The sequence below is a fragment of the Littorina saxatilis genome, linkage group LG8, assembly GCF_037325665.1.
Source record: "Littorina saxatilis isolate snail1 linkage group LG8, US_GU_Lsax_2.0, whole genome shotgun sequence".
Taxonomy (NCBI): Eukaryota; Metazoa; Mollusca; class Gastropoda; order Littorinimorpha; family Littorinidae; genus Littorina; species Littorina saxatilis.
Window position 1 is genome coordinate 9,203,669 of NC_090252.1, and position 21,496 is coordinate 9,225,164.

General features: G+C 40.7%; 1 protein-coding gene across 1 annotated transcript in view; it reads left to right on the top strand.

Moving 5' to 3' along the window:
* LOC138972725 (palmitoyltransferase ZDHHC23-like) overlaps positions 1-21,241 on the top strand; it is a 30,412-nt gene extending 9,171 nt beyond the window's left edge. The window contains exons 6-8 of the mRNA XM_070345381.1: positions 5,552-5,663; positions 10,366-10,542; positions 11,655-21,241. Of these exons, the coding sequence (XP_070201482.1) occupies positions 5,552-5,663; positions 10,366-10,542; positions 11,655-11,907 (542 nt within the window). The 3' untranslated portion in view covers positions 11,908-21,241. The remainder of the gene's footprint in view (positions 1-5,551; positions 5,664-10,365; positions 10,543-11,654) is intronic.
* Positions 21,242-21,496: the final 255 nt, after the last annotated feature.

Sequence of the window (21,496 nt, forward strand, 5' to 3'; positions counted from 1 at the left end):
TGATGCTTCTGTTGGGGATGAACAGCATATGGAGGAAGAAGCATCAGATGCAGATGAGGAAGCTTCTCGCCGACTTCCGGCAAAGCTACATCATTTGTTGGCTTTGGCAGCAGATGTTACTGCACACTGCTTCACGGAAGGGGTGTTTGCGGCAACCACTTCCGCTGCTCCTCCTCCATCAGCTTTTGCTGATTTCGTTTCTTATCAGAAACGGTCTGAGAACTTCAAGTTTTTAGAGTCACCTGATGTGGCTTATCAACTTGCTAAAGTTTGTCTGAGCGATGTTCCTCTTTTCGGCGGCTATCGCTTCCGGTAGCAGGATGGTTTTGCCTTCCGCCGTTAACACTTTGGTGTTGGCAGTCGGCAATTATCAGTCTTTGGCTTTCGGTTCCGCTTTTGCGGCTTCCTCTGCCTTTCCACGGGCTGCATCCACTTCCTCTCCCAGCTTTGTGGCTGGCACATGGCAGGTGGATGGTACATCCGTTCGCGGAGTTCTGGCTTCCGGAAATTTGTTTTCCCCAACCTTTCCGGTTTTGGCAGATGTTGCCTTGCTGGGATTGGTTTCCGGTTCTCATCCTTTCAACGTTCGTTGGGATATTACTGAACAGGAAGCTGCCATCGTTTTGGCACTAGCAGCAGAGGTTAATATGCACTGTTTCCCTGAGGGGTTAGCAGTAGCATAGTCATCTGCGTTACTTCACCATCAGCTTTGGCTGATTTTGCTCCTTCTCAGGAACAATCTGTGAACTTTAAGTTTTAGAGTCTTTCGTGGCTTTTCAACTTATAAAAGTTTTCTCACACGATGTTTTGCCCCACTTCTGCCTTTTACGGCATCATATGGGGAAGGCTCCTGCTTCAGGTTTGCTGTGGCTTGCGTCACATTCAGCTGATTTGAGCCTTATTTCAGGAAATTTTCGAACTTTAAGTTCTTAGATCCTCCCTCGGGGGCATTTGAACTTGTGGAAGTTTTTTCAAATGATTCTCCTTTGCCTCCACTTCCTTGTGGGCAGCGAGGCGGCGTTGTTTTCGCTTGCGTCACCCGCGCAAGTAACGCATCACTCGCTGAGCGCTATCTGTAGGCCTCGGTTACACCAAGCCTAAGAACTTAGCGTATTCTTTTCCTCTTAATACGGAACCGCTCCCGGCTACACCGGGCTTGACGGTCATTCATCTTTATGTTCATAGCAAGGAGAAACTGTCTTTTTTCAAGATCATGATCTCCTGGCTGTGAAAGATTGTGGCCACACTTCTTTCTATTATCGTCTTTGAACAAGTCTTTGATTTGTTCTTTCCCTTGTGCGGTTACGTACTCACGGGATGCCTTTGTGTCTGTTGGGACACATTTACAAAGGATTTAACTTTGCTGTTTACCGGAAAGAAGTCCTCGGCCGACAGTATTGTTCTGTCGGTGAGACGTTATTCTCTTCCTTGCTTGAGGGTTCTCTTCGAATCCTCTTCTGTGCACGCAGACTCTTCTCTAACAAAGAGAACTCACAGCAAAATAAAAGCCCACGGCAGGCCTGGCTTTTCTTATCTATAAGAGCACTAATCTGGCTGTTCTCAGCTTTGCCCTTTACCTTCTCAGCATGGCGTTTTGCCAAATACCCATCACTTTATCCCCTCGGGGCGATTCAGAGGTCGGGTTTGTTTATCTTCTTCCCGGCATGGCGCTTTGCCAAATACCCACCGCAATTTAGCGTCGGGTTCAGTGGGCAAACAATAGCATGTTGTTATTCTTACTATTGACAGTTCTGTCAACTGGAGTCTTAGTGCTTGTCATCGCTCTGCTTTCAGCCTTTGTGTTCTACCACAGCAGCTGGAAGGGGATTAGGTCCTTTCTTGGGTCACTTGCAAAGATCGTGCCGATGTTTTCTCCCTCCTTTGGTACACAAAATAGATCGTAAGTGGCTACTTTTTATGTTGATTCTAAGCAATCAAACAAAGAGCTGGATCGTGTTAGTGTCTTTTCTCGACTGGTTCTCAGACACAACCAATCTTTGGATTCTCACACCATTGCTCATGCAAGGCTTTTCCATTGATTCCCTCTCCATCAGCGAAGCAGTTCTTCTGTTTCTTGTGGAATTGTTTCCCCTTGTCAGGGGAGAACATGCGTTAATTCAATCAGGCAACACCTCAGTGGCCTTTTTTATCTTAATAAGCAAAAGGGGGGAGGGACATCTCGCTTCCCATCGCTGCCACATCGAGCATGCGAGATTTTGATGTGGTGTTACCACCACGAGATCTTATTAGCAGCGAAGTACCTTTCTGAGAGGTTTTTGTCTTGGCAGACTCTCAAAGTCAGTCGAACAAGTATGTCCACACGGACTGGGCTCTTTTTCTTTACGCGCTTCTACTCCTTCTGGTGAATTTGTAGACGCCGCTGATAGAAGTTTTTTGCCTCTCGGTACTATCTCCTTCTGCTAAATGTTCGTCTCACCGTTCCCGGATATACTCTCGATTTTACTCGGAGCGGCCTGTCGGTCGCACATTATGGGCCCATTTTTCATTGGTTGCCAGCCCTTAAGGCCCTTAAAGCTGGCAAGAGGGCGCTGTTTTTTACACTCGATCCACACGGGTGTCTACCGTACGGGAATCATGGAGACGCTCAGGGGCTTCTGCCTCAACTCTGGATTTGGTCTAGAGATCCCATTAGGGTTCAGCGGCTTAGTTTCCATGTCACTTTGACTGGCTTGGAACAAATGGCGTATTATTAACGGAAAGAACTCCATTTCTCTCCGTTCATTGCAGGTGGCGAACCACTTATTCTGGTTTTCTGAATTTTCCCCACGTCTCTGTTTTAAGACGTTACGCGATATCAGTTGCACTGAAACAGCTAGGTCGCAAAGAGTTTTCACTTGGGCTCGTTTTAGCCATCGTGACTAAAGGAGCCTCCCTTTGGTTGGCTGAAAACAAATCTCCAGTCCCGACTTGGGATTTGCTCCTAGTTTCGAGCTTTTGAGATCGGATTGTTTAATCCTTGACAAAATTAGCCTTATTAATCTAAACACGAGAAGCGGTCATTCTTACTCTACTAGCTTCTGAGAGAAGCGGGAGTATAGGTGCATTTTCTATCTGGTTTTGCTATAGTCATCTCTTTGGAGAAAGACTGATCTATAGCGCTTAGGTTTGATTCAAATTTCTGGCAAATAATCAGAAACCTGAGGAACCAGCTCTGATAATACAATTCAATCCACGTGCAATAGTTTGGCTCTGTTAGAGCCATATTAGCCTATTGAACATTTCGAGTTTTAAATATATTTCTAACTCGCACTGATCGGTTTAGTTCATCAGAACAAAGGCTTTTGTTTATTTCCATCAACTCTTGTAGAGGCAATGACTTAGTGAAGTCAACCTTAGCTAGATGGTCTGCCACATTGATTAGGCATGCCTACAGTGGTGGCAAGAAAAGGGGGGGGGGGGCAGTCAGTCCTCCCTCTTCAGGCAGCTCGGACTCTAGAAGTCAGAGTGTGAGCCTCTTCTTTACCTGTTCTCAAGGCTTAGAGACTTACATAAGTCTTGAATGCAGCTCATTGAACGTGCAAGAACGTAGTCATGAGTTTCTATCTGCGGGATATTTTAAGTACCCGCTATTTTAGTACACATCTACTAGACATCAGAAGATGCCTTTGTTTATGTTTTCCTACGGGACGTTTCTGGTTCCTGGAAGTACAGAACTTTCGGTCTGCTAGCTATTTTAGCGTCAGACCAGATACTGGCAAGATGTTAATTGTGAGTAAATTTACCCACCACCTAGATTAGCAATCTGCTATCTATGTGAGTTGCGTAAGAATATGTAATTTAATATAAAATTTCAAAAGTAAATTTTCATTTAATTAATATACTTACCAACTCACATATCGAATTCCCTCCCAGCCATCCCCGCAATTTGTATAAAGGGATATGGGTTTCAGAACGGAATGAGTATTACCGGTATACGGCCTGCGCATGCGCGGGCACCGGTAGGGGAGATAACTACCACGGATCATGCCTTATATGGCAGGTGGTTTTTGTTTTAGAGTTATCTCCCCATGTTACCATGTAAGAGTGCTTCAATGTCTTAGCAACCAAACGAAGTTATTGCTATCTATGTGAGTTGGTAAGTATATTAATTAAATGAAAATTTACTTTTGAAATTTTATATTGTATACATATTTTGAAGTGACCTTGACCCTGAACTATGGAAGATAACTGTTTCAAACTTAAAAATTATGTGGGGCACATGTTATGCTTTCATCATGAGACACATTTGGTCACATATGATCAAGGTCAAGGTCACTTTGATCCTTATGAAATGTGACCAAAATAAGGTAGTGAACCACTAAAAGTGACCATATCTCATGGTAGAAAGAGCCAATAAGCACCATTGTACTTCCTATGTCTTGAATTAACAGCTTTGTGTTGCATGACCTTGGATGACATTGACCTTGGGTCAAGGTCACATGTATTTTGGTAGGAAAAATGTGTAAAGCAGTTCTTAGTGTATGATGTCATTGCTAGGTTTAGTTATTTGACCTTGACTCTGAAGGTCAAGGTCATGTAAAGGTCAAGGTCAAGCATGTGAGTCGTATGGGCTTTGCCCTTCTTGTTATTTGGTTGTGGATAGTTTGATGTAGCCATTTCCACGGACCACTCTGTTGAGCTGTACACTTCCCTGGTCAAGTGGGTCGATTCCAGGCACAACAGAGGTTAGCGGATCGAATGAGAGATCTTGGACTTAGGTTTTACTGAAGCGAGTAATTGATGTCAGAGTTTTTATTTTACTTGTTGTGGATAGTTTGATGTAGCCATTTAGACGGACCACTCTGTTGAGCTGTACGCTACCCTGGTCAAGTGGGTCGATTCATGGCCCATCAGAGGTGAGCGGGTCAAAGTAGAGGTCTTGGACTTGAGGTTTTTATGTATTGTTGGCAGAGTGTTTATTTGACTTGTTGTGGATAGTTTGATGTAGCCATTCACACTGATCACTCTGCTGAGATGGATGCTTCCCTGGTCAAGTGGGTCGATTCATGGCCCATCAGAGGTGAGCGAACTGTGGTGCAGTGTATGTTGATACAGTGGAGCCCTTCTTTTCATTCTTAAAACCCTGAGAAAATCAAGTCCAAAAACAAAGAGACTGCCAACGTTCCAAAATTCAGAATCAGAAAACAAGAAAGGTAGGTTGTTGGAACGTTTGTTACATTCACGTATTGTATTACATATGTGAATGTAACGTATTGTTTTGTCAATAACAAACGTTCCAACAACCTACCTTTCTTGTTTTTTGATTGAAAAAATCCAGTCTAACAAAGAAGGGAGTCTGAACATGGGGGTACATTTTCAGAAGTTGTGAACAGAAAGTCTAAGAAAACGGTCTTAAAAAGGAGTTCCATTCTATTGTACATTTTTATTTTTGTTTTCTGTGAATAGTTTCATGTAGCTCAGTGGGTAACGGCGCTGGCTTGAAACCAGTTTGTCGTTATCGGCATAGGTTCGACCAGTCATGGCATGTATGTCAAGGATTTTTTATTTGATTTTATAATTTATATTTGGCTTTTTACCTGTGTATTTACAGGTGGGAAGCTTGTCACCTGGTGCTCTGCGTGTTCATTCAAGCGTCCTCCGCGGGCAGGTCACTGTAACATTTGTAATGCTTGCATCGCTGGGCGAGACCACCACTGTGTTTGGTAAGTGAGGGTGATAAAATTTGCTTTGGTAAGGTGCAGCAGTGGGGGAGATGAAAGGGAGACAGCTCTTCCATTATACTAGCGATAGCTAAATTCATACTTACGCTAAGACTTGAGTTCTCTCGATCAGAAGATTTCAAACCGTTTTCAAATTTTTTTTAATTGAGACTGTGCCAAAAGGTCAGGTGTCATGTCTACTGTCCCGAATGACACACGATTGCTGACATTTCACCATTGCCAACAGAATAAACAAATAAGAAATAGGTAGAAAATGAATGTGAAAACTGACTTTAATTGTTGATCAGTATTTTCTATACCACTAACAAATAATCTACTTGCACATAGCTGTTTGGCAAATGTATGTTGCATGGGACACACTGACATGAAAGTGGAAGATGTTTTTCCCTCTAGAGAAACTACATATCAAGTTACACTTTTTGTGCTCTTCCATTCCAGTTGGCAATCAATTGTTAACGCATGTTATTAGAAAAAATAGAACGAAAACAGATTAGATAGAATGAAAAATGTACTGGTGATGTCATTTGGGACATACTGACATGAAAACGTCACCTTTTGGCACACATTTTGTTTTTCTTTGAGCACTTTGTCAGCTAGGCCTGTCTGTCAGAACGGTTTCTTCAGTTTTGAATAAAGTATAATTTATTTGAGTACAGTGTCTTTCTGACACAAAGGACCAATGTGTGTGCTCACATTTTGGGTACTTTCCAATTGTCTGCAGCGTTTTCAGTTGATTTTTATAGATCTGGCATTTGCCTCCTTTTTTGGTGGTCATAATTCAAAGACGCACGCCATAACTATACTTCACTGGTCTTGCACGTTGATTGTACACCTTTTCTTTATTCAGTGAACACGGTTGTAAGTTTTACTTTTCTCCCTCTTACTTGCTCTTCGTTATCATCATTAACTAATGCTGCTTCCTTCTCTGTTGAGGGAACCTTCTAATTTTTACAGTGATACGCCTGAAAATGAAATGTGAATAGTTTTAAGAGTAGGACAAGAACAAAACAGAGAATGAGATTGGTTTAAGCGTGTTTATTCAAATTCTCATACACACGTTTCAAACAATAACAACATTGAGAACGTTAACAAGCAGATTGCTTATGGACACGTTCTTGAACTTATAATCAATACACATTCAGATAGCAAAACATGGCGAACAAGTGATAGCTTCAACACTTATCTTGATAATCTTTAATTATTTTATACAAATAGGGTAAAGAGAGAGAGAGAGAGAGAGAGAGAGAGAGAGAGAGAGAGAGAGAGAGAGAGAGGGAGAGGGAGAGAGAGAGAGGGAGGGAGAGAATGCCTGGCTACATCAATTGCACAGTTAATATAATATCAGCCGAAGCGATTAGTTAACATAACATAGTCTTGTACAACAGAGAATATTTTCGTGTTCAAAGATATAGTTAAATCAGTATTTCCAAACAAGAGTGTTTTGCAGTCCAGAACGTGTGTTGGCAGACTATTGAATAAAATGGTTCTATGTTCTTTAAATTTTGGACAGTGTAATAAGAAATGTTCAGAATCTTCCGGGCATGCTCCACACGTACATTCTAGATTATCAGAGAGGTGTCGGTTAACTAAGTCTTGTTGCAAATCGCTCATGTTTAATCTCAACCTGCTGTGAAGTACCTGTCCCTGGCGGTTGCCTAAATAATAATACGGTGGAACAACAACATCTCCATCGGTCAAATACTTTTTAAATTCACCAACTGACTGCGTTTGTTGTATATTTTCTGGAAGATTATTCCACAAAGCTGTCGTTGAAGGAAAAAATGAAGATTTATATAACTCACTTCTGCACAATGGAAACTTACGTTCAAGAGGGCGTCGTCTGTGGTAAGGATTTACATCGGAAACCAGGACCGGCAGTTTGGAATATAAATATTCTGGGGTTAAACGATTTACAATTTTATAATACAGCAAAAGTTTATGACGACGTCGCCTTTCTTTCAGGGGCACAAAACCCGATTCGTTATACAGTTTTTGGTGGCTTGTGCCACGTACTGCACCTACAATGATTCGGATTGCATCGAGATGCAATGTCTCCAACTCGTCTGCCAAACACTGTGTACAGTTATCCCAGATAACGTCCGCATAATCAAACAATGGTAACATAAAGGATTTATATATAACTTCAAGTGATTTTCTGTTTAAACGATGCTTGAATAAACCAAAACACGCAATTGACTTTCTACATTTAGCAATTAGACTTTTTATGTGGGAATCCCATTTACAATTACCTTGTAGAATGACGCCAAGGTGCTTGTGATTTTCAACATCAACTAAGTGTGCATCTTCGAAATACAATGGTGGAAGTAAAACATTGTGTAGCCTACAAATGTCCAACAATTCTGTCTTTTGACAATTGAAAGTGACTTTCCATTTAGAAGCCCATGTGCGAATTTTATCCAAATCAGAATTCAAAATCTCTGCTCGTACATCATCGTTATCTAAACTTAAGTACATACTCGTATCGTCTGCAAAGAGTTTCAACACTGATTCAAGACCAACACCAATATCGTTAATATAAATGAGAAATAAAAGAGGTCCTAAGACAGAACCCTGAGGGACACCAGCAGAAGGGGTAGCATAACTTGATTTGGTTCCTTTCAATACTACTGCTTGTCTGCGATCGCTCAAGTAATGTTCAAACCAAACAAGCAAGGGACCTCTTATACCTATCGCCTCAAGCTTGTGGAGCAGACCGCGATGCCAGACTTTATCAAAAGCTTTGGATACATCAAAAAATATTGCCTGTGACATAATGTTTTTATCAAGTGCAACACAAAAATCATCATATATACTCAATAGTTGATAAACAGTCGAATCACCAGCAATAAAACCAGATTGGCAGTGTGTAATCAAATCATAATTTTTCAAATAACCAAACACACGGATTTGTATACATTTTTCAAGCACCTTCCCAATACAACTCAGCAAAGAGATTGGACGGTAGTTGGAACAAGCACTCCTATCGCCTTTCTTAAAAATGGGCGTAATGTGAGCAGTTTTCCAGACAACTGGAAAAATACCCTCAGACAAGGATCTGTTAAAGAGAACTGTAAGCGGTGGAACGATAACAGGTAATCCATCTACAAGCAATTTATTATGTATTCCGTCAGATTGATGCTGAATTAATCTCACATTACCCCCTGGGTTCTCGGAACAAGAAACATCCATAAAAATCAACCAACCAACCAACCAACCAACAAAAAGCCTTTTTGACTCACATGCGAAGCAAAAGCAAGTCTATGTACTCACCCGAGTCGTCCGTCCGTCCGTCCGGAAAACTTTAACGTTGGATATTTCTTGGACACTATTCAGTCTATCAGTACCAAATTTGGCAAGATGGTGTATGATGACAAGGCCCCAAAAAACATACATAGCATCTTGACCTTGCTTCAAGGTCAAGGTCGCAGGGGCCATAAATGTTGTCTAAAAAACAGCTATTTTTCAAATTTTTCCCATTTTCTCTGAAGTTTTTGAGATTGAATACCTCACCTATATATGATATATAGGGCAAAGTAAGCCCCATCTTTTGATACCAGTTTGGTTTACCTTGTTTCAAGGTCAAGGTCACAGGAGCTCTTCAAAGTTGGATTGTATACATATTTTGAAGTGACCTTGACCCTGAACTATGGAAGATAACTGTTTCAAACTTAAAAATTATGTGGGGCACATGTTATGCTTTCATCATGAGACACATTTGGTCACATATGATCAAGGTCAAGGTCACTTTGATCCTTATGAAATGTGACCAAAATAAGGTAGTGAACCACTAAAAGTGACCATATCTCATGGTAGAAAGAGCCAATAAGCACCATTGTACTTCCTATGTCTTGAATTAACAGCTTTGTGTTGCATGACCTTGGATGACCTTGACCTTGGGTCAAGGTCACATGTATTTTGGTAGGAAAAATGTGTAAAGCAGTTCTTAGTGTATGATGTCATTGCTAGGTTTAGCTGAAGGTCAAGGTCATGTAAAGCTCAAGGTCAAGCATGTGAGTCGTATGGGCTTTGCCCTTCTTGTTACTGTTTTCATTAATTCTTCTTCTTCTTTTATAGGCTGAAACTCCCACGTTCACTCATGCTTTTGCACGAGTGGATTTTTACGTGTATGATCGTTTTTACCCCGCCATTCTGGCAGCATACGCCGCTTTGGGGGGAAGCATGCTGGGTATTTTTGTGTTTCTATAAACCACCAAACTCTGACATGGATAACAGGATCTTTTCCGTGTGCACTCGGTCTTGTGCTTTGTACACTTGAAGGTTAGGGGGAAGAATTTACCCGATGCTCTCCAGCATGTCGTATGAGGCGACTAACGGATTCTGTTTCTCCGTTTACCCTTGTTAAGTGTTTCTTGTATAGAATATAGTCAATGTTTGTAAAGATTTTAGTCAAGCAGTATGTAAGAAATGTTAAGTCCTTTGTACTGGAAACTTGCATTCTCCCAGTAAGGTACTGTAATACATTGTACTACGTTGCAAGCCCCTTGAGCAAATTTTTGATTAGTGCTTTTGTGAACAAGAAACAATTGACAAGTGGCTCTATCCCATCTCCCCCCTCTCCCCGTAACGATATAACCTTGAACGGTTGAAAACGACGTTAAACACCAAATAAAGAAAGAAAGAAAGGCACAAGTCATTAATTCAAGATTCATTTTTTGTTTTTCAGGATTGACCACTGTGTTGGTGCCAACAATCATCGCTCGTTCCTGGCTGCCATGGTGCTGTTTGTGTGGTGTGGTCTGTACGGCACTCACCTGACCTTGACCTCTGTCTGTACGCCCGTCATGGTCTACGACTGGTTCCTGTGGCCTAATGATTGTCGCTTTTTGTACCAGAATATTTTGTGAGTATTTTTCCTCTCTGTTTCTTCTTCTTCTTTTTCTGCGTTCGTGGGCTGAAACTCCCACGTACACTCGTGTGTTTTTTGCACGAGTGGAATTTTACATGTATGACCGTTTTTTACCCCGCCTCCTCTCTGTTAGCGTGTGCACTTTTTCTTATTTTGTGTATCTTTGTTCATGTTCTTACTGGTGCACAGTGCTTATAGATGTACTATGTTTTGTAATGTTTGTGTATGAAAAGCAAACAAACATGGAAGCAAAAACAAAAGAGCTAGACAAGAAAACACACACCATCTGAAGTGTTTATGGGTGTATGGTTTTACTTGACGTGTGTATGTGTGTGTGTGTGTGTGTGTGTGTGTGTGTGTGTGCTTGTATGCATGCGTCCTTGTGTGTGTGTCAACCTGCTTATACAGCAGAAGTATCTATACACATTTTGTCAGGGAGGGAGATAAACAAGCACCATCTTTTACTCCAAATCAACTCTCATTTTTGGGTGGCCGAGTGGTAACCCACTTGCGAGAGGTTGCGAGTTCGACCCTGGGTCAGGGCGTTAGCAATTTTCTCCCCCCTTTCTTAACCTAGGTGGTGGGTTCAAGTGCTAGTCTTTCGGATGAGACGAAAAACCGAGGTCCCTTCGTGTACACTACATTTGGGTGTGCACGTTAAAGATCCCACGATTGACAAAAGGGTCTTTCCTGGCAAAATTGTATAGGCATAGATAAAAAATGTCCACAAAAATACCCGTGTGACTTGGAATAATAGGCCGTGAAAAGTAGGATATGCGCCGAAATGGCTGCGATCTGCTGGCCGATGTGAATGCGTGATGTATTGTGTAAAAAAATTCCATCTCACACGGCATGAATAAATCCCTGCGCCTTGAATCCGTATGTTGAAATATGCGCGCGATAACAAGCAGCATAAAATAAAACTGACTCTTTTGCTCGTCCTATGTCTTGAGAGCGCTTACTTACCTTTCTTTATCTCACACGGCATAAATAGATCCCTGCGCCTTGAGTCTGAGTCTGGAGATACGGGCGCGATATAAGACTTGATGTAACTAACAAGCACCATCTTTTACTCCAAATCAACTCTCATTTTGTTTTCCTTCCAGTACCTCCATGAGTTTTGTTTGTGCTGCTTACACCCTCATCGCAACGTTCATCATGATCATCGCCCTCTTCTACCAGATCGTACTCATCAGTCAGAACTTAACGTCCCAGGAGCTTCACACTTCGCTCAGCCGTGGCATGGTGCGCGGCGGATTTTTCGCCACCAATAACGTCAACAACCAGGGCTTCGTGCGCAACTGGCTCGAGTTTCTCTTCCTGCCTGTTCGACCTGCATCGCCTAAAATACCGTCATAGTGGGGGATGTTGTTTTTAGGGCGAGGGGGTGGGTGAGAGTGGAGGTGTTTGAGGTTGTATGGTGGTGTGTAAGTGCTTTTTTGTGTGATATTTTTCTCATGGTGTTACCGTGTTATCTCCCTTGAGTGAGTTTAGCATTTGAGAGAGAGAGAGAGAAAGGCGGCTGAAGGTTGTAATGATTTTGTTGATTTGCATGATGTTTAATTCATGTGTTACTGTTTTTGAATGTCTTGAGGACAAGTGGGGGAATAGTAGACGAAGACTTCAGAATTTTTTTTGTATTTTTTTTCTTTTCTTTTCTTGGAGGCACTTAAGGATTTCCCCCAGAAATTAGTTTCTTTTGGTTTGAACAGGAGTGTTCTCAGCCATTTACAATGCCAAAATGCAATGATGTCATCAAATGGAGCACAACAATTAAAAAAACTTGAAGGTGTGAATTGCTTTTCAAGAGAGTATTTTACGTTTGGAGTTATGTCCACATTTTTGGAGTATTTTTTTCTGAAGTATCGTTTTATAACTACTTTGATAATGTCTCCTCCAGCTAAACTTTTTGTTACTCTGAGGGCATAGGAAAACTGGGGAGTTTTTGCTAGGATGAAAAAAAAAAGGTTAATATTTTTACACTGACTTGCACAGTACATCTCAGAGAAACTAGAGTTGGGATATACAGTATGTTTTAAGGGGGTACACAGTACCTTGTGTCCAGGTTTGGTTAAAGGTGAATGTTACCGCAGGGCTCCTCAAACTGCGTCCATACATCCTTTGCGCACTAGAAGCTGAAAAATAACCACGTACCAGAATTTCATGAAGGAGGTGTATGGGGTTGTGGTGTTGCTGGTTATCTCCCTTGAGTGAGTTTTGCATAATTTGAGACACCTAACAATGACACACCTAACTGGATAATGCGTACATGTGACCCTCCACCACGAAATGAGTCGCATGTCACCTTTGCATGATTTTCATATTTTTACATTTTCCTAAAGAGTTTGTTATGCTCTATCCAGTGGTGAAAACCGTTTTAGAAAAGAGCAAAAACTGTTGAGTTATAAGCCTGTGACTAAGGTGACCCTCACACTGTTACCATACACTCCCCGGACTTATATTAAGCCTAGTGCAGAACCGCGCGAGGTGACATGCGACTCATTTCGTGGTGGAGGGTCACATATTCAGTTCTGTTTTCAGAAAATGTTCAGTCAAACCTGTGCGAAGGTACAGGAGGTAATCTAACCAATATGACCATAATGTTTTTGTGAAGGGATCAGAGAACGTCATGTGCAGGCGGGGTTTTTGGAATTGGCAATGATTGAATCTGAAGATTTGAACATTATTGGATGGTGGCAACAGAACATATTAACATAACATATTTTTGTACTCTTTTTGTAGCGGGGTTGTGATAGACAACGGAAACCTGTTTTGGATTTTATTTAAGCTCTAAGTAGATTTTGGATTAGACTTCTAGCCTCTATAGTGTGGTGTTTTTTTCAGGCATTTTAGAATGAAAATTATGTGAGAATAACTTCATTTTCACTTGTTAAAGTTGTTGCATTGACTAGAGGTTGTGTCAGTGATTGGGCATTGGTTTGAAGGTGGTGTACACTGAGGGAGCATTCATTGATTTTTGAGTTTTATCATTGGACGGTGTTTTTTTAATGAGTTGTGCTCTGCTTGTTTTTTAATCACTTTTTTTTTTTACTATGTTTTCAACTTATCTTTTAAGTTGTCCCCTATTATAGATACTGTGAAGCAGAAAATTATGGGTTTGTAAGTTTTGATGGCGGAAACTTAAGAATTTTGGTTCGTACAACAAATGATCTCTTTCTGTTATTTCTCCATGTTTGTCTATTGCAAACTGCCCCATTGGCCCGCTCTTCAACCACATACTTGAAATTGTCATTAAAAAAACAACTCTATCCGCCTGTTCGTTCACTAAAGAAGTAACTCTGTTTGGACATCTGTCGTCAAAGTTTCCAATTTCAGTATTGAAAAACCCACCTGTGAAATCAAGTAAACATAAACCAATTGATGTTACTTCTTCTTTGAAGTATGTGTGTTTATTTATTTAAATCTTTTGTTGGGTTGTTGAGCAAGAATTTTATTTTAGTGTATTGAACAAGGAGTGTCTTGAACAGAGAATTTTTCTGTGACGTATAGCAAGAATGATGAGAAATTAGCTGCAGTGTACTGTCAGAAGGTTAAATTCTACTACTTTGGAGTATAACTTGTGTGAAACATGAGATATTGTGGGATTGTCAGAATTCTGGTAAAAATGTTTGTGTGAATTGTACTGTAAATACATGAAGGTAGGAATTCTACACTGTAAGGAAAGATATGAGCAAGGGAATTATACCTCCAAGAAGTACAAATGAACTGATTTTGATTTTTCTCTTGTTAATTCCATTCTCTTCTTTTTTGTATACTACCAGCTGTTATTATATTTGTTCCTGTGAACACCCCCCGCGGGTTAGGGGGAAGAATTTACCCGATGCTCCCCAGCATGTCGTAAGAGGCGACTAACGGATTCTGTTTCTCCTTTTACCCTTGTTAAGTGTTTCTTGTATAGAATATAGTCAATGTTTGTAAAGATTTTAGTCAAGCAGTATGTAAGAAATGTGAAGTCCTTTGTACTGGAAACTTGCATTCTCCCAGTAAGGTCATATATTGTACTACGTTGCAAGCCCCTGGAGCAAATTTTTGATTAGTGCTTTTGTGAACAAGAAACAATTAACAAGAGGCTCTATCCCATCTCCCCCCTTTCTCCGTCGCGATATAACCTTGAACGGTTGAAAACGACGTTAAACACCAAATAAAGAAAGAAAGAAAGTTCCTGTGAACACACTATCTGTACATGTATTTAATTTTGTATCATTTTGTATTCAAGTATGTCTGTCTGTGGTATACTCTTAACTTACAAAACGCTCACATTGTATATCGGAGGAGGGATTCTGAAAATGCAAAAATATATCTGGGTTTACAAATATAGTTAATCATCGTAAGAAAGAGCTTGATAGTCTCTGAAAATGCTAAATTCTGCAGACAGGATAATCCCTACTCTGGTGAATAATAATATACATGTATATCAATCATGAATACTTTTTATGTCTGAAGCTAGCTTTTCACGCTGTTTTATGTGTCTTAATCTTACGAATATTTGTTCCCCCTTTTGTTCATGTTGAAAAGTTTGTAACAGGTTTTTATAGTCTAAGAATTTCTTTTCCCTGAGGCCAGTGTACCGATTTCTTGCTGCTATTGTTTTGGCTGTTAGGCACACAAGTATGATTGATGCCATTAATGATTGATATTGACGCAGACTGTCACATATGGCTCAAACACCGTGTTTCTGTGTAATACATCTGTTGTGCATGAAGTTGTGAGTTGGTGTTATACCACCAGTGTTGTGTTTTTAAGAAAAAGTTCAGCATGTTCATGTCTTAACTTGCAAGAGAGAGAGAGAGAGAGACACAAATAGACAGAGAGGGAGAGAGGTTAGGAGTGTGTGTGTGTGTGTGTGTGTGTGTGTGTGTGTGTGAGATAGATAGATCGAGGGAAAGTGTGTATGAGAGAGAGAGAGAGAGACTGACTGACTATTAGGGTTTAACGTCCTCTTAGACCAACTGGTCTATATTGGGACAGGTATTGGTAATACGTTGAAGATATGGTGTGATACTTTGATTCGAACAAGCCCGCTGTGGCTGTCTTCTTCGACACACCAGCATTGGGTTTGTCTCGTCAAAGTATCGAAATACGATCATGATAATCAGAGACGAGAGATGATGCATGCGTGTCTTCGTGTTTTCCAAGCCCTGAGACTTTCGCTGTGAACGTGGGATCTTTTTCGTGTGCATGTGTGCACACGGGGGTGTTCGGACACCGAAGAGAGTCTGCACAAAGTTGACTCCGAGAAATAAATCTCTCCCCGAACGTGGGGATCGAACCCACGCTGATAGCGACCAACTGGCTACAAAGCCAGCGCGCTACCAACTGAGCTACGTCCCCGCCCTAGAGAGAGAGAGAGAGAGAGAGAGAGAGAGAGAGCGAGAGAGCGCAAGTGAGCATAATGGAAATATGTTATTTTATCTTTAAATCTAAAGGTCCCTTTTCTTACTTCTCCATGATTTTTTTTCTTTTTGAAGAGAAAAGGAGAGGAATAGCTATTGCTGTGAAACTTGAGTTGAGCTTACGATTATTTGAACTCATGCCTTAATTGTAGGTAATTGTAATAAGCCTTGTTCGTCTCCATATAATATCTGAACTACCCTTTGTCTTCCAAGATGTAAATTGTATGCATGTCATCATTAATATTGTGAGTTACTACACTCATTTGATGCATCTGTATTTGTCATCTGAATGATATTATGATTGTCTGGTACAAGCATGGAATATATTTGCAATCAGTTTTGAAATCAGTTGCCTTGGTTTGTTAACTTTTCAATTAGGATGCTTATAAGTGGTTTGGCCAACACAGCTGCCCTTTTTCTTTTTTGATTATTTTTTGAAGCTTGACATTCAAAAGCAAATTTTTATTCCACAAATGTTGAATGCTCAGATAACAATACCAACAGAGTAGAGCCCCTTTTCTTCATGAATGTATTCACAATCTTGACATGGCAATAAGTTAACTTTCAGTCACCAACCATGAATCGAATTATACACATTTTTGTAGACTTTTTTTGTGATATGATAGTTTTGCCTGAAACTGTCGGTCAAGGAACTGTTGAAGGACACATTCTCTGGGATCAAAATGTGAAACAGAGTTGTGAGTTTGGAACTTTAGGGAAAAGCAGTAAACTGTCTTTGAAAAAAATGTAGCGAAAGGAGCTGTAATGAGGGATCTTTTTCTGCCGTTTCGTAAAACAAATCAAACAACTGTGAGGAGTGCTGTGGAATGTTAATGTGATGTGTGGAATGTTAATGTGCTGTGTGGAATGTTAATGTGATGGATAAAGAGCATCCTTCAACTACCCCCCGTGGGTTAGGGGGAAGAATTTACCCGATGCTCCCCAGCATGTCGTAAGAGGCGACAAACGGATTCTGTTTCTCCTTTTACCCTTGTTAAGTGTTTCTTGTAGAATATAGTCAATTTTTGTAAAGATTTTAGTCAAGCAGTATGTAAGAAATGTTAAGGCCTTTGTACTGAAAACTTGCATTCTCCCAGTAAGGTGATATATTGTACTACGTTGCAAGCCCCTGGAGCAATTTTTTTATTAGTGCTTTTGTGAACAAGAAACACTTAACAAGTGGCTCTATCCCATCTCCTCCCCCCCTTTCCCCTATCCCATCTCCCCCCTTTCCCTCGTCGCGATATAACCTTCGTGGTTGAAAACGACGTTAAACGCCAAATAAAGAAAGAAAGAAAGAAAGTGTGGAATGTTAATGTGATGGATAAAGAGCATCCTTCAACTACCCCCCGTGGGTTAGGGGGAAGAATTTACCCGATGCTCCCCAGCATGTCGTAAGAGGCGACTAACGGAGTGTTTCTTGTAGAATATAGTCAATTTTTGTAAAGATTTTAGTCAAGCAGTATGTAAGAAATGTTAAGTCTTTTGTACTGGAAACTTGCATTCTCCCAGTAAGGTAATATATTGTACTATGTTGCAAGCCCCTGGAGCAATTTTTTGATTAGTGCTTTTGTGAACAAGAAACAATTAACAAGTGGCTCTATCCCATCTCCCCTGTCGCGATATAACCTTCGTGGTTGAAAACGACGTTAAACACCAAATAAAGAAAGAAAGAAAGAAAGTGTGGAATGTTAATGTGATGGATAAAGAGCATCCTTCAACTACCCCCCGTGGGTTAGGGGGAAGAATTTACCCGATGCTCCCCAGCATGTCGTAAGAGGCGACTAACGGAGTGTTTCTTGTAGAATATAGTCAATTTTTGTAAAGATTTTAGTCAAGCAGTATGTAAGAAATGTTAAGTCCTTTGTACTGGAAACTTGCATTCTCCCAGTAAGTTCATATATTGTACTACGTTGCAAGCCCCATGAGCAATTTTTTGATTAGTGCTTTTGTGAACAAGAAACAATTAACAAGTGGCTCTATCCCATCTCCCCCCCCCCCCCCCCCCCTTTTCCCCGTCGCGATATAACCTTCGTGGTTGAAAACGACGTTAAACACCAAATAAATAAAGAAAGAAAGATCCTTCAACCTACACACACACCAAGAATCAACAGCCGCTGCTTCCTGTGAGCATTGGGCGTGTTTGGGTCTTAAGTATTTCTGAGAAAAAGAAATCCCACTCTGCTCCAGAATAGTATTGTGAATACAGCCATGGTATTGAATGTTGGTATGTATCCTGACAGGCGCTGTGGCGTGGGTGGTAAGACGTCGGCCTCTTAATCGGAAGGGCGAGGGTTCGAATCCCGGCCGCGGCCGCCTGGTGGGTTAAGTGTGGAGATTTTTCCGATCTCCCAGGTCAACTCATGTGCAGATCTGCTTGTGGCTTATCCTCCTTCGTGTGTATATATATACACGCAAGCACAAGACCAAGTGCGCACGGAAAAGATCCTGTAATCCATGTCAGAGTTCGGTGGGTTATAGAAACACGAAAATACCCAGCATGCTTCCTCCGAAAGCGGCGTATGGCTGCCTAAATGGCGGGGTAAAAACGGTCATACACGTAAAATTCCACTCGTGCAAAAACACGAGTGTACGTGGGAGTTTCAGCCCACGAACGCAGAAGAAGAAGAAGAAGAGGGTATGTGTCCAAGTGTAAGCAGTGGCCAGACGGAATGGACCTTCACACAAAACTCTGGGGAACGGCCAATGAACTCCGCCGCACGGCCAGCTTTGCGGCATCCCTCGGAGAGAGACTCTAAATCGTGCAGTCTGTCGAACGCAGAAGAAGAAGAAGAAGAAGTGTAAGGATGCTAAAAGCCTGGACAGACCTGTGGCAGTTAAAGACACATGAGTGCAGCTCACAGCCTTCGTTTTGCGTTTTTGTTGCAGCTGAGTGCATTTATCCTCCTATGGTAGTAAAACAAACCCAAAACTACCCAACGACGACATCTGTGAAGCTCGACAGTTTCTTGTTCACGCGAGTGCATAAATTAACCTAGTTATTACGTGGTGTTTGGTCGGAGTTCGATTCAACTGAGTGATTCCGGCCTCCATTTTGTTTTACACTAACTCATGATGATGTCTGACATAGTTTGCTAGTGACGTGTCTTTTTGTGCATGATGTGGTGATCTACCTGATCTAAATTTAGATACAAAAATAGGTCAAGACCAGCCGGGTCCGAGTACGAAATTAATTCGTAAAAAAATCGCAGTTCTTGACTCTTTGGGTGCAAGTCAATGAAACTTGGTAGTTCTTCTAACGGATAGCTGCCTGAGGTATGACTAAAAGCCCCAGGGGCTCCGTGCACCTGGATTTGACAGGTTCAGTACCTTTAACATGATCTTGTACAGTACATGTACCTTTAAACCATTGTACCAGTCTCGAGTACTTTCTCACAAGATTATTTATATTGTTTCAATTTAAATGTCGCTATTATTTTAAAGCCACTTTTATACAAACCACCTATATTCCTATTCCTCATGGACTGAAAGGAAAAAGATAATTTGTGATCACCTTTTTTATTTATGTGTGATAACATCCATATGTTAAATCCAGCATGTATCTTTTATCACTTTGCTTGCTAATGTAAAGTGTTGACGTATTTTCTGTAGTTCTCTCACTTTTTGTTGTTAGTGTAGACGGACGCTTTGAAGAATTTTGTGTGAAAGCTTGAAGAGTCAGTGGCCGTTCTGAGTTCTCTGTGTTCTTGATGTGACTTTGATAGTGTCCAAACCCCCCGCGGGTTAGGGGGAAGAATTTACCCGATGCTCCCCAGCATGTCGTAAGAGGCGACTAACGGATTCTGTTTCTCCTTTTACCCTTGTTAAGTGTTTCTTGTATAGAATATAGTCAATTTTTGTACAGATTTTAGTCAAGCAGTATGTAACAAATGTTAAGTCCTTTGTACTGGAAACTTGCATTCTCCCAGTGAGGTAATATATTGTACTACGTTGCAAGCCCCTGGAGCAATTTTTTGATTAGTGCTTTTGTGAACAAGAAACAATTAACAAGTGGCTCTATCCCATCCATCTCCCCCATCGCGATATAACCTTCGTGGTTGAAAACGACGTTAAACACCAAATAAAGAAAGAAAGTGGCCGTTCTGAGTTCTCTGTGTTCTTGATGTGACTTTGATAGTGTCCAACAATGAGTGCGATGTGTGTGTAGATTTGTACGGTGTGTTTTTTGTCTTTTTTTATATACTTATTGTCCTAATGCTATCCCTTGGAATCCGTCGCGATATAACCTTGAATGGTTGAAAACGACGTTAAACACCAAATAAAGAAAGAAAGATCCCTTGGAATTGCGTGCAGTGATGGTGTGTGTATGCTGTCTTTATGACCATTTTTTGTTTCAAGATGGTCAGGATCAGTTGTAAGGCCAAAAAAAATAATAGGTGTGGTTACGGTAACATAGCCAAAAAAATAGGGTAGGAAGGTAGGCAAACACTTTTTTTTTTTTTTAAACTTTTTTTTCTAATGTGTACAAATTAAACCTACTTGACAGGGAAATAAGTGTGCGATTCGGGCGCTTTCGCTTTCATAGCGTTTTCTGCACTCGTTTTCTTGTGTGTTTTTTGTTTTTTTGACAAATGTAATAAAAAGTTATAGGGTCGGCCCCTAAAAATAGGGTAGGTCGGGTTACCGTAACCACACCTATTTTTTTTTTAGGCCTAACAAGTAGGAAGTTGTGCAGATAGTGTCACTATTTCTGATGCTAGGTCATACTGAAACTTTGTTGTCCAATGCAAATATGACATACATTTATTGGAATGCCTTTGACATGTTTATGTGAATGTGAGGGAACACATCTTAGGGGAATTTAGTGGTATAGTGCCAGATGGAGGGAAAAAAAGGACGTTTTTTTTTGTATGTTTAGAAACTTTTTTTTAGTTATTCCTGCATATAATTTTTGTCAATGAATTTTTTTTTATTGTGAATTTTTGATCAGGTGATTATTATACCTTGTGTGTGTGTGAGAGAGAGAGAGATCTTTTAAGTACTCTTTTTCCCTCCTCAGTTATATATCAAAACATATTTTCTAACAAAATCCAGTTTAAAAAAAAACCTCATTTTCTGTTTCAAACTTCTCAATTAGTTTTGTAATAGCTGTCTACACTGACTGATCCTCCTAATTCATGTATTGAAAATTACATGTCTGGATAATTGAAATGTGGGTGATATACTTTTTTGTAAGACTGCTTGTTGCCTTTTGCAAAAAACAACAACACAGAACGGTGTGAACAATTGAATTATCATAAATAAACTTAAAACTTATACAGGTAGTTGTGTGTGTGTGTGTGTGTGTGTGTGAGTGTGTGTGTGTGTGAGTGTGTGTGTGTGTGTGTGTGTGTGTGTTTGTGTGAATGTGTGTGTGTGTGTGTGTGTGTGAGTGTGTGTGTGTGTGTGTGAGTGTGTGTGTGTGTGTGTGTGTGTGTGTGTGTGTGTGTGTGTGAGTGTGTGTGTGTGTGAGTGTGTGTGTGTGTGTGTGAAACAGATGCACAGTTTGACAAAAAGAAACTAAATGATGCAAT